The sequence below is a fragment of the Schistosoma mansoni genome, chromosome W (genome assembly GCF_000237925.1).
Source record: "Schistosoma mansoni strain Puerto Rico chromosome W, complete genome".
Lineage (NCBI taxonomy): Eukaryota > Metazoa > Platyhelminthes > Trematoda > Strigeidida > Schistosomatidae > Schistosoma > Schistosoma mansoni.
The window spans coordinates 12,763,913-12,776,520 of NC_031502.1; the positions used below are offsets into that span (position 1 = coordinate 12,763,913).

General features: G+C 36.9%; 1 protein-coding gene across 1 annotated transcript; it reads left to right on the top strand.

Annotated features, from left to right (window-relative positions):
* Positions 1 to 259: 259 nt before the first annotated feature.
* Smp_006320.1 (gap associated protein-related) lies at positions 260 to 11,127 on the top strand. Its single transcript, XM_018788586.1, has 5 exons — positions 260 to 397; positions 435 to 805; positions 843 to 1,188; positions 1,269 to 1,486; positions 10,504 to 11,127. Exons 1-4 carry the CDS (start codon positions 283 to 285, stop codon positions 1,376 to 1,378), a joined length of 942 nt encoding a protein of 313 aa, XP_018654114.1. The 5' UTR covers positions 260 to 282; the 3' UTR covers positions 1,379 to 1,486; positions 10,504 to 11,127.
* The last annotated feature ends 1,481 nt before the right edge of the window (positions 11,128 to 12,608 follow it).

A 12,608-nucleotide genomic window follows, 5' to 3' on the forward strand; every position in this document is an offset into this window, starting at 1 on the left:
TGTTTTTCACAAGGCCGATTCCTGTAGCAGGCATTTCTTATCCGAACACGAAATCAGAGATGTATATCGCTCCACGTTTATTTGTAGTAACATTATTGAACGTCGTACCTGCTTACCTGTTACACAAGTGGCTTATGATTCATGTGACATATTCATATTCAAGCTTGAATGCCACATTATATTGGAAAATAATTATACTTTATATTTACGAATTGTAATTCTGTTCAACACCCGTTGTTTAACACTTTGAAGGTCGGCCATAACAAAGTCTTTTTGTCAAGAATGAAGATTGGCGAACTTCGACCAGAGCAGTCGGCGACGGTTGAAGCTTTGGTACGTGAACTACAAAACTTGGATAGCAATGCATTTCCTGCTTTGTACTCTCTGGCGGAAAATGGTATGTTTTTGCCTGCTTCTAAAGACTGAACTTTCAGAACTCTTCCGTCTGCGTGGCGGCATTGCGGACTCATTTGACTTGGTCAGCAACAAACCAGTAAAAGTAAGGGCGAAAATAGAGATACCACAGGAACAATACCCCGCTATTAATTTTGTTGGGAAACTTCTTGGTCCGGGAGGTCAAACATTGAGAGCAGTGCAAGAAACCACCAAAACAAAGATGGCGATCTTAGGTGCTGGCAGTCTAAGGGATGACGCTAAAGAAAAGCAGCTCCTTTCCAATGGTGATCCGAAATATCAGCATCTCAAGCAAAAGCTGCACCTACAAGTTGATAGTTTAGGACCACCCTCGGAATCATGTTATCGGTTGGCCCATGCATTAGCGGAAGTAAGGAAGATCATGCTACCAGTGAGTTAATCTTTTTCTAAGTTATGTACGGTTATAGGAGCAAACAGAACCCACAGCTCAACAGTGGGTTCAGCAAAGCCAGTCTTTGCCTGTGCCTGGAAGGAATGTTCCTGTCAGAAGCATCCGTCCTCCTTTGCGCGGTCCACCACCACCACTTCAAGCTCCCTTCCCTGCACCCCCAGTGCAGCTCCCCTTCCGCGGTCGAGGCAAGCCTTGGATAGGCAGGGGCGTTGCTAAGAACGGTGTTGCTGTCCAACCACCAGTTCCTGGTGCTTCCGAGGTGTTCGCTAATGAAGTAAATACAGTTGCCTACCCTCCAATAACTCTGTATGAGCAGACTGATTTCAATTCCCATGTTTTTGAAGACTTTGGAACAAACTATGGTAGGTCGGGTAGCTTCACTTTTTTCTGTATTTTGTGCAGCTCTTTGCGGGTTTAACTGAGGTCTAAATTTTTAATCTAGGACAAGACGACACTTGGGGAAAAGTCAGCATCCCAGAACCTCGAGGACGAGGCCGAGGCCATCCATACGCGCGTCCAGGAATCAATAATGATCACAATAATTTCGGGTAAATAACTAATTTGACCATGAGGCTCCGTCATCAAAAATAATCAATAATGACAATGAAGCCAGAGGTGCATTTCATGTTTGTCTTCGCCAATCAAATACCACTAAACTCGGTAAAAAAATTTGCTTAAATTATCTAACTGCTTGTCTGTAGTACTGTCTAAATATGTAATGATAAACTTAAACTTGTTAAATTCACTAAATAAATACCATAATACTTCTGTCAATATCCTAATTATGGATACTCCGCCTTTTGTTAATTAAAATAGGTTTGTTAGCTAATTTTCATATGCCATGCGTGTCGATTGTCTTACCTCAGTGAATAGTAAGGTTAATTGAAATAATACCCGCGGAATCACGTGTTTAAACTTAACTACATTCTGAGATCGTCGTTTCCTTACATTAACAGGGCCGGCAAATTGCAGACGAACAGTATCTGGTAATATTAACACTTAAGTTGTGTTATCTATCCCGCTGTAAATAAGTAAAATTTATGTTTCACTGACTTTCATAAGGTTTTGCCGCATTTATGCGTTTCCTGGTAGCTACTGCGGCAGATACTCTTTGTAGATTTTCTTGCTTGGGTCTCGGTAGTCTGTTTTAATGTTGATTAATCTAAAAGGGTTTTCTATACGCTGCTGATCTAAACCCGATTCCCTTCGTTTGATCACATCACCATGTTGATACAGTGCAGACAGTGGTAGTTGAATTATCAACCACCTTATTCCGTTAGCTGTATCACACTTCAAAATAAAGTGCACAAAGTCCACACTGGTAATCTTGTGACCGGCGTAGTCAATTATGTAATTTAAAAAGTGTCAGTTTTGTAATTTACTAGCTGTTTCTTTAAAGTGCTAGTTAGTATACATATATTCTTCAACTACACAAAAATAGCATTTAATCGTCTAGTTTATGTCAGTATTTTTCATTATTCACTTTGGTAATGATTAGATTTTAACACTCATATCGAGGATAACTAACTCGTAATATGAACCCTCAAATTTCACTCAGAGTGGTTTTATCCGATCTTATTGGTAGCTCAGTATTAAGGAATGTCAGTTGACTTTTATTAGTGTTTGCACTAATTATTTCTATGGAAGTCCAGTTTCTTCACCGGTTGGCCTAGTTTCAGTTCAGGTTGGGCATCCCAGTTGTTGACCACTCGGTGGAAAATACTGTTTCCCACCCTGCGTCTGGTCGCGGTTGTTAAACATTATTTTGACCTTAACGATCAGCTTAGAAAGAATAAAAATACGTTAACCTTCATTAGTAAGGATACAGAATGCCTAAACCTTGCGCTTTGCGATGTGATAAAAGATAAGGTAGTTCTAATCGCTCGTTATGGTAGTCGGAAAAGCCTGTTAGCAGCTTTATACACACTTGTTGAATACATTCAAATGTCAGGATGTGTAATAAGATACAGGCTAGCTGCTTCAATGCAGTATTTTAAGTGTTCTCACATAAATGAAGCAAAATACTCACTTGGAAGCACTGGACTAATCTTAGCACGCAAAAACCACAAGCTACTTCACCGTAGTATGCAACTGTTTTATAATCATGGCATACAATCGCTCATAGGTTTTGTACTCTTGCAATTGTGAAATTTATATCAAATCTCCCCCGATTTTGTGATAAACTCTGGTAATTCGATTAAATCTGCTTGGTGATCAGGGTAGTCAACATCATTTTTCATTAATCTGTAAATCTTCATATATGCAAAAAGATCGTGAGGGATTAGGCAGTGTCGGTAATTTATTGACAGTGGAAATAATTGGGTATCTTAAGTAGTACCTTGCAGCACCTCGTTTTTCTATTCAGATACTGCTCCATTTACTCCCTATCTCTTTCTAAAAAGGAAGTTTCTTTTATCATCTTTTGCCGTACCTGTTATTCTAAAGTTCGTAAGCCTCTGTACAAGTCGTCAGACACGTTGGATGGCTTGTTAACATCTAGAAATACTGGGTCCACAGGCAATGAGCTGTTCAGTCCTCCTTCAGTGATAAGGTGGGTCTAACGAATTTCTTGTTAATCTGGTGTTAACACTTAGTGGTTCTACGTAAATGAGCTAATTATTCCTAAGTATTTCTTCTAGTACCAACCACTGACAGTTTCATAGTTAGTTGTCTGTTCCCGTTCTTATAAATACATCTAATCCCAACACTCTCAATCGGTCGGAAGTTGAGTTTAGAAAAGCAATATTTTGGTTAGTTCTGCCAGTGGCCAAGAGTTGTCTGAAAAGGAGTATGGCATAGTGGGTGTAGCCAACCACGACCTGGTGATTTACCAGATTTTAGATTACAGAACCGATCTTGGATAACCGAAGTATTTGCACTGCAAGCATTTGGACCTAAAGGAACGGGTTCGTTGGACATTATGTGTTCTAATTCTAAAGTACAATACAGTGCGAATAATGACTACCAGTTCAGAAATATAAACCGCGATTCTAGATGTAGAGTCCACATACGTCGTGATCCGTGGAATCGCTCGCGTCAAGTCTCTTGTCTGTCATTAAAAAATAACTTGGCTTCCAAGGCATAACTACCTGAAAACCTTGGCTTTTCAGGTTTTTCCCCACTACACTTAAGTCCTTAGCTAAATTTTTATTTATTTAACATACATATTGGTACAAAGGGGCACCAGATACATATGCGCGACACCCTTAGCTAAATGAGAACCCCTTTCTTTGTACGGATATCAAGCAGACGGTTCTGGTACATATACGTGTTCTATTCATGAAACTTGTGTACGTTATTTAATAGTATGCCTGTTATATGTACATAACAGGAGTTCCTGAAATCCAGGTTGAGTTTTACCAACTGACTTACCGAACTTGACTCATTTTACACTGCTTCCGGTACATACTGGATAGCAGATTCATGAGCAAGATGCTTTGTCGACTGTAGATCCTGCTACTTTTTCGATTTCCATATAATCGGACTAGTAGGAGACTAAACGCTCTTGTAATTAGTATTTACGTTTTCCGACTCGACCTTATCGAATTATTACACCCAGTTACTGGGACCTTTCTGGCGAACTATATCGCTTTGCTATCTAAGATCACCCATTCCTATAATGAATGTCCCGTGTCTTCTGGTTTCTAGAAAATACACTTTGTCCTACATTTATTTTTTAAGATATTCTTTTGGAAGTGTTGATTATATCTCAACACGTGTCATCGAATTTTTACTTTTATGTTTAATTTCCATCTAGACAGTTGATTTTCCTCCCAGTACTCTGATGACGTACGTGATTACTATGGATCTAATTGAGATTAGACCAGTGATGTAAACGTCAATTTGTGTATCGGCAGGACTTGTGTCGTCACATTTCTCCTGTTATCATTCGCAACATGCCTTCTAGCAGTAGTTACTAAATACCAAAATGTAGAAAACTTGTCAAGCTTTTACAAAGAAGACGGGGCCAAATCTTCGTACATATTTGAAAACCTCTTACTTTTGGTGCTAAGTACGATTCAGTTGAGACAAAAACGATTGACACTGATTTGTTAGAACGTCCAAAACTAAGAGATTTACTCAACGATTAAAATACCATTGTTCTTGAATGGCACGCATTTTTTCATTTGGAGCAATTTAAACCACTGGCTGCGTAGTTAGTGCAGTTTTTTTCTACTGTGAGTAATTAACTCCTACTCAAGCACCATATGTAAAAATCTAGAAAAAAAAGCGAAAGGAATCTCCACTCTGACTCGCGTTTTCCGTTAGTCTAGCATTGAGAAATTATCTAGAAGTCAACCAGCATTTTACGTTTGTCTTCCATAATTTCACTATCTGATGTTATAATATATACTTAGTATCCTTTGTGATAAATATTTAAAGTGCTGCTGCTTTACCCTGCTTGTATGTCTCCCATCTTTTTTGGTTTGCTCAACCAGGTTATATCACTAGTGCCTTGAAGACAGGTACGCAAATATGTAACCGAGTGTACCCTTAAAATAAGGTGGCAATTATTTTGATGACCGACTCTTACTTACGGACTCAAGATCTGTCAAGTCTATTTTGTTTACACTTTCCAATATAACCTTCACAAACGGCCTTGGTTGTCAGCCAGCACATAAGCACACAGCTTGTAAATTCCAATAAGACTTGACTTTAACCCAAATATTAATATAAACAGACCCTCGTCAAAGCTGTTTTGTAAGTGATTGAGTTTTTTTTCGTGATTGCCTAAAATTCATTTGGAAAGAAGTATTTTAGGATCTCCTAAGCTCAGTTCCAAACTAAACATATACTACCCATCCTCTGGACAAAGAAGGCCCAATGGCATGTTTCTTTATGGATTTTTTCCCAGCCTTTGTAAGTACACCTGCGACATACTTTAAATCTTTTATGATCTCGTCGCCCAGATAAGTACTGTCGAAATGCCGCTAATGGAAATGTGCAGAGCAATACAATGAAATTTGATTTTTCATTCATACGGCTACTCAGAAATCTGTAGTATCTAGCTTAGCATTCAGTCTCAAACCAATGATTTTGGAAATTTTTTCAACTCATTTTGCGTTCAAGGCTCGTAACAGTAACAATTAAAAATTAGTGGTAGTAAGTATCATAATGTACGATAGGCTGTAGCTGAATATCACATGCTTGAATATTCACCTATTTAGATCCATAACTGCGACTAAGATAGCTCAGTATCTGTGTTTTAGGAGCGATCTCATCTTCACAATGATGGCTGGAGTCCATTCATAGTATTACATCTTTAATTTCGTGAAATCCAGAGTAAGACGGACACATTCCTAGACTCACGCGATAAATTTAATAAGCGTACAGTTTCTGTCTTAATAAGATTAATATCACAAGTTTCAGAGAAAAATCGATAACAAAGTTGTAAGTTTGAACATTTTTGTTACATATCACTGTCCACTTTAAAGAACACTTCCTAATTAACGTAAATTATTATTAATAATTTTATAAATCCGTTCTCGATCGGTAATGTCAAATAGCCTCATCTGATGAAAAGGTGACTCGAGTTGTGCTTCTGTTATGTCTAGGTGAGTGCACATAAAACTAAACGTAGCTAAAATTGCCTTGTAAACATTACTAGCTAAGAAATTATGACTGTCAACTCAGTTCCCTGTCCTAGTTGATAACTTGATACTAGCCCATCACTTTTACCTAGTGACTCAGAAAATTACTTTTTATGAGGGATCGCCATAGGTTTTCTTCTCTATCCATAACCGCTCAGCGTAATTTCTATTACCATGTCATCCAGCTATGTGTTCATAGGTCTGCATACATAAATTAACTCAGAAAAGACTGTCATTCATAATTATTCGATATCATAATCTGACATTTTATTTCGTTATTGTTACAGGTTAATAACATTATTAATCGGTCTGAAATAGTAAAGTCAAATCCGGTTTTGCTCAGAATAAGAACCTTCATGGACGCGGTAATTATGCATAGTTCTTCGAGATCTACAGTGATTTTACAAAAATCCCACACTTATAATATTCTACAGTCATACCCCAAGTTTGTGATTAAAAACATTGCTCTGGGGATCTGTTCAGTGAGTGCTTGTAGAGATAAGTTCTTTTCATGGTGAGATGATCTGTAGTTGCAATCAAAGCAAATGTTCCTCTTTGTAGAAAAAGTATTCCAGTTATGTATCATGTAAGACTTCATGCTAGATTTGGACTCCAAAATGTCATCGAACATGGTCTCAACCGCGTTTTCGATAGAACTAAGGGATGCATTTTTTAAGTGCGTTAACAAAGTTGTGAACTGGCATCAGCCATTCATTTGAACAAACCTGAGTTTGATTTCATTTCGAGGTGTAATTTCTAAAAATCGAAGGTGTTGCTTCGTCTGTACCACCTGAAAATACTACCAATTGGTTAGATGAAAAAAGAAAAACTTAACTATAGTAAAGGAAACGGGCTCTATTGAATGTGTACATACCATTTACGCTTATTGACAACCTAATCTAAAGTGTTGTTCTCGAATTGTCAGATTTTAACTGCATTAGCTTTGGCGTAACCGAGTTCAATTCCTAGCCATATGGCACAAAAGGTATCAATGACTCAAAATGTAAGGTTTGACATCAATGTCCGTTAGCTTCAGTTGTTGATTCATGTAAACATAACAAGAAAGCAAGAGTAGAAATAATATACAAAAATTTAACTTAAGAATGCTGAAAATAAATTAGTTGACAGGTCCGAAGTGTTATTTATTTACAGAAAGTTCAGGAGTGAATACATTCGCTCCGATTTTCAATCATAACCTAATATTTCCATGTGAATTGATTAACTTTGTTTTACTTAGCTCTTGTAAATGCTTATTATCCAAGAGTAGGAGGAATTGAGAGATACTCTACCCCTTACTATTTCGTATCTTGCTAAGCGATCTTCTAACGAGAATCGACCTTACGCCCAACGTCAACGCGCTTCGGTGCTACCAGGAAAGTTGCTCAGACTTGCATATTTGTCAAAAAATATTTTTGCAAAACGATAAGATCGAGTCAATAAAGTGACAGGTAATCACGCCGTAACTCCATTAAATTAGCTTGTGTTTTCATCTGGTGAGATTGCAGTAACCGCTCACTTACTTGAGTTTACAGGATCTGAATGTACGTGAAAATAACCAGGTTAATGCCTACGAACTTGTTTGACCCCTGTCGCCAGTGGGAATACTGAATGTCTTCAAATGTTCAAGTACTCAGTAAAAAACTTCGTTGCATTAAATAATTTTTATAATGTTTGTTACCGTATGACCAAAATATTTTCCAAAGAAATTTCTTCAGGAATTTACTCAACTCTTCCTTAGATGTCTCTGGTTTATGTTCGGGGATTCCTCCAAACCCTTTTGTTTCCTAGGACTTAAATCTCCATTACTTAAATTGCAAACCCGAAGAAACAATAATTTATGTTTTTCTTATTCCGGTATTTGGGAGTTACTGCCCATACTGACTGTGAATCCGTAAATCCTCAATTTCTTTTTTGACTAGCTTCAATTATCCAAAAGTTAAATGTTACCTTGTTCTCACCAACACATTTTATTATTTCAAATTGCCTCTTTAACTTCTCCCACTCGACGAGTTTTGTTTTCCCTCTTTGTATAAATTTAATATAGTCATTATCTGTATAAATTGCAACTCATTTATTTGCATCATAAGATAAAATACAATAAAATAATGTGGTTTCTAACCAAAATTGTTCATTTATCAATAGAGTCAACGCGTTTATTTTCAGAATTTCACCTTTTGTTTTCGGAATTCTTTCATCACCATGTAGAGTATGGGGAGTGCTGTTTGTCATTAGTTACTGCTTTGGTCACACATGTTGACATAAGTCATGTCTACAATTAATTGCATATTTTTGTAGTATCGCGTTACGAAATAGTTCTAAGTATTTCCAACTCCATTTGCTTTAACCTAATAGTATTAATTCAATACGGTAATCTAAAGTAACTTTTCTGGTCAACTTCAAGTCACATTTGTTGTGCGAGAGCTAGAAGTACTGACTGTCTCTGAATAACGTAAATTAGAATTTGGGTGTTCTATAATTTTGTGACTGGGTACGTAAAGGCAGCTCCACTATTTACGAGTCAGGACTTTGTCTCTGACGTTTGAAATGAAAAATAACTAGCATTCACAAACATGTAAATTTGCAACCTGTTTTCAACGATATTATATTATTTGTTGGATGATTACTTATTCCATTTATGTCTACTTATCGCGTTGCAACTGTAGTACCTAACGGGATGGGAACCAACGATTCATCTTAATTTTTCTAAATATTCATAGTACTTTTGGCTTTGTTCCATAAAGCGCTCTTCTACAGTTCGTTTGTTTCTCCTTTTGTGGTAATGTTGGTGGCGTGGAAATGATTACTAGGGTCTTTTGCCTAAATACTATCTTTGCGAGTACCATTCAGGGATCGCAGATTAAAATCACTCACAGTTTACAAGGCAGGCAACAATGTCAATACACTAACATTCTTGGGCTTGTAGAAAAATCTAAGGACTCAGGAGATTAGTAATTGTTAATCGTTTGATTTTCTTCTTCTGCACTATCGCACACCATTATTCATATATTACCAGAAGCAGCATCAAAATCCAGAACACTCCAATAGATTTCTCACATACAGGTCGTCGTAAGTTATTAAAGTAAGACAGTTTCGGAGTTGACTTGGTATGCAAAATCAAGTCACTTCCTAACCTGAAAATTTGCGTACTAATAATTTGAAAAAAATATCTTGTGACGAGAGCATTTCTTAAAAGACGACCGACATTCTGGTAATTTTACTGGGAAACAGTAAAGTTAGTAAACCAACCAGGGTAAAATTTGATTATTACTTTTTCCTCGGTGCATATATTTCTGGAATAACTACCGAATCACTACTTCTGCCTCAAGGTACACACCAGACCTGCACTTCAAACGTGCACATTAATTAGGATCATTTTATTTTTGTTTACACCCAGCGGTCTGAAGTTTATATCTGGTAAAATAACCTCTAATCCTTACCGTCTGTATCACAGATGAAATAAGGGTTGTCAATAAACCTTACTACATTAATACCGTCCAGCAGTTTACAACCATTGCCTACTATCAGAAGTGTCTTACCTTGTATTATCTGGTCACTAAAAATATTGTCCTCATAGTTTGTAACTTTCTGCTTATTGGTTTGTAGATATATTTGACTTGAATTATAATTCTCCTTTGTTTGATATAAAAATAGTTCTAAAATAGAACCACAGATCTTGATAAAGGATTCACTCCTATATTCCTTTTAGATGATTAATTTAGAGAAATGGTTTTACTTTTCAGTTAGATTAAGCATATGCATTTGGTGCTCTTTTTTTTACCAACATTTATGTGTAAAAATTAGTAAACAAAATAAATTGAGCTGCCGTCTAAACGACGCAGTGATACTGTTACTATCTAAATAGCGATGCGCTCATTGAGGAATTAGACTGTCAACCGTACCTAACGTGTCGCAGCTGATATATATCACGTGAAAATACGAGACGTTTGGCGATCTGGGCGTAAACTAATGAAGTAATGACCATATGATGATTATGACATCAGTTCCCCACGAACTTTACACAGATCACTTTTTCATAACGTGAAGTTATGGCACAGCACTCAAATTTCTTTACCTTTTATCCCTCAGGTTGTGATGCAAAGTGCTACAACAGTATGTCTTTTTGTCCTTCCATGTTATTTGGCAAGTGAGATGGAATCGAAGGTGAAATCTCAATTTCGATTTTCAATCTTGGATATCCACTTAGTGTTATCAGATTGGTCGCATCAAATCCGTTCAATCAAAACCTTTGTAAGATTTATGTTTGGTGTTCTTGTCTATCAGCTCTGATCACGTCGAAATCAAGAGTTTTAGTTAGTAATTACGGGTCTTTTCTTTCTCCTAACAGACTTTTCAGGACTAATTCTATGAATAGTACATGATTTACTAATATTTGCTCTTTGGCCAAAAGACATCTATTTTTAAACTAGGAAATAGTCGGCAAATCTTATATGGTATGTAACCGTTTTGTGTTTTCTGGATTGTGTAGCAATTGTTTCACTACACTTCTCTGTCCCCCATCACTTTTCGATAGAGTGTTAACATGTCAAAATTCTCAGTCAAAATCAAAAATGCATTTCCGGTTATAAAGTATCCAAGGTTTTGTTTAGTCTAAATCTTTTATTTGTTATCAAAAATGATGAGCAAAATGACATATTCCTGGGAAATCCTGGATTTATTATCTGTCAGTGAATATTTAAGATTCCAAACGCTCAACACTTAGCGCAGGCAAATACAAGAGCTCACCACCCAAAGCTTTTGAATGTTGTATTGTAGCACTGATAGTATGGTGTAAAGGTGTAAGTTGAACATATTAATGTCCGAATTTCTTTAGTCTTTCGGTTGAATCTCTCCTTTCATTGTTTCACAGCAGAAAAAGCGGAGCTCCAAACATCTTTATCATGACTACTTGTACAGAAACTGGTTTCATTTTATGGTTTTCTATGTTGCAACACTGACGGTGGTATTTCATCTTTTGAGCTATTTCATTAAAAATCCTTGCACTGTACGATGTCTGTTATCTGAAAATCTTGTTAATTATTACTTTATATAAGTATTACGAATTGTTATGGTGTCAACCACAATTTCTTTATTAAACTTGGAAAACTGAAAAATCAAGATCGTCATCTAAATCAGTTCATTTCTAAGTGCTTACATATCCCATAGCCTGCTGTTTAAAATGGTTTTTGTTCTCTAACGATTGTTGAAGATAGTGTTTATATAAAATACGCTCAGGTTAAAATCACGACTAAGTTGAGATATACATTTGCCTAAACTCATATTGCTGTGTTATTAACTTCGTATACATTGTGTAACTAATAAATTCACAAACAACTTGCCAGTTAGTAAAAAGGAATGTCAATTGATATGCCACGCTACAGTCGTTGTAATTTTTAAGAATAATTTTTTCATTGGATGTGGTGCAGCTTTGTTCACATAACTGTTGAAGTTCACTATTCATATTAACTGTGTATACGCAGTATATTTTATTCACTTCTTTTTTCAAAGTCTGAAATAACCGTCGAAAATAGCTACTGACTTAATTTATTGGGGTTTTTAATTTTTGCGACGACCTGTTCTGGTTCTACTCATTGTTGCCCTATGTATAAATACTATCCCCAGTGTAAATACGTGTTTGCACCGTCCGATCGCTCCCAGAAAATTGGCCTTTTTAATAGTTTGCATGTTACTCAGATTTCATGAAATGCTAGCTCGCAAAAACCAATCTGATTCATAGGACAGGAGTGTTCTGTGGGTGAAGAGATCAATTCACGTGTAGTGAATGGCGATATACATCGGTTGCCTGGAGAAAAAATTCTCGAACTTTAGTATGCGGATGATATTGTCTTACTGTGTGATGATACCCAAGCCATACAATCCGCACTTAGTTAGTTGGCTGTCAGTTCCCTTAGAAACTGCATGTGCTTTGCACCTTTGAAGTGTAAAGTACATACACTGACCATCTCTCCGCTTTTCCCAACCAGTCCCAGCGTCGGCATATAATGCACGGCAAGGAGTTCTCTGGGACGACATTCGTAGAACATGTCCAAGCTACCGAAGTCAGTGTTTCAAGATGGTGACACCATTTGGATTATCGTCACTGGGCACGAACATGTGACACCAAACCTCTGCATTACTAACATGGTGTCGCCACTGGATGTCGTTAACCCTTCGGAGACAACGATGATCAAACA

What these genes read in the sequence shown, in the direction of transcription:
- Smp_006320.1 (XM_018788586.1), top strand. Translation starts at nt 283, where the DNA reads ATGAAGATTGGCGAACTTCGACCAGAGCAGTCGGCGACGGTTGAAGCT. An exon ending in GTACTCTCTGGCGGAAAATG is followed by an intron (nt 398 to 434) that starts GTATGTTTTTGC and finishes CTGAACTTTCAG; the next exon opens with AACTCTTCCGTCTGCGTGGC. An exon ending in AGACTTTGGAACAAACTATG is followed by an intron (nt 1,189 to 1,268) that starts GTAGGTCGGGTA and finishes TTTTTAATCTAG; the next exon opens with GACAAGACGACACTTGGGGA.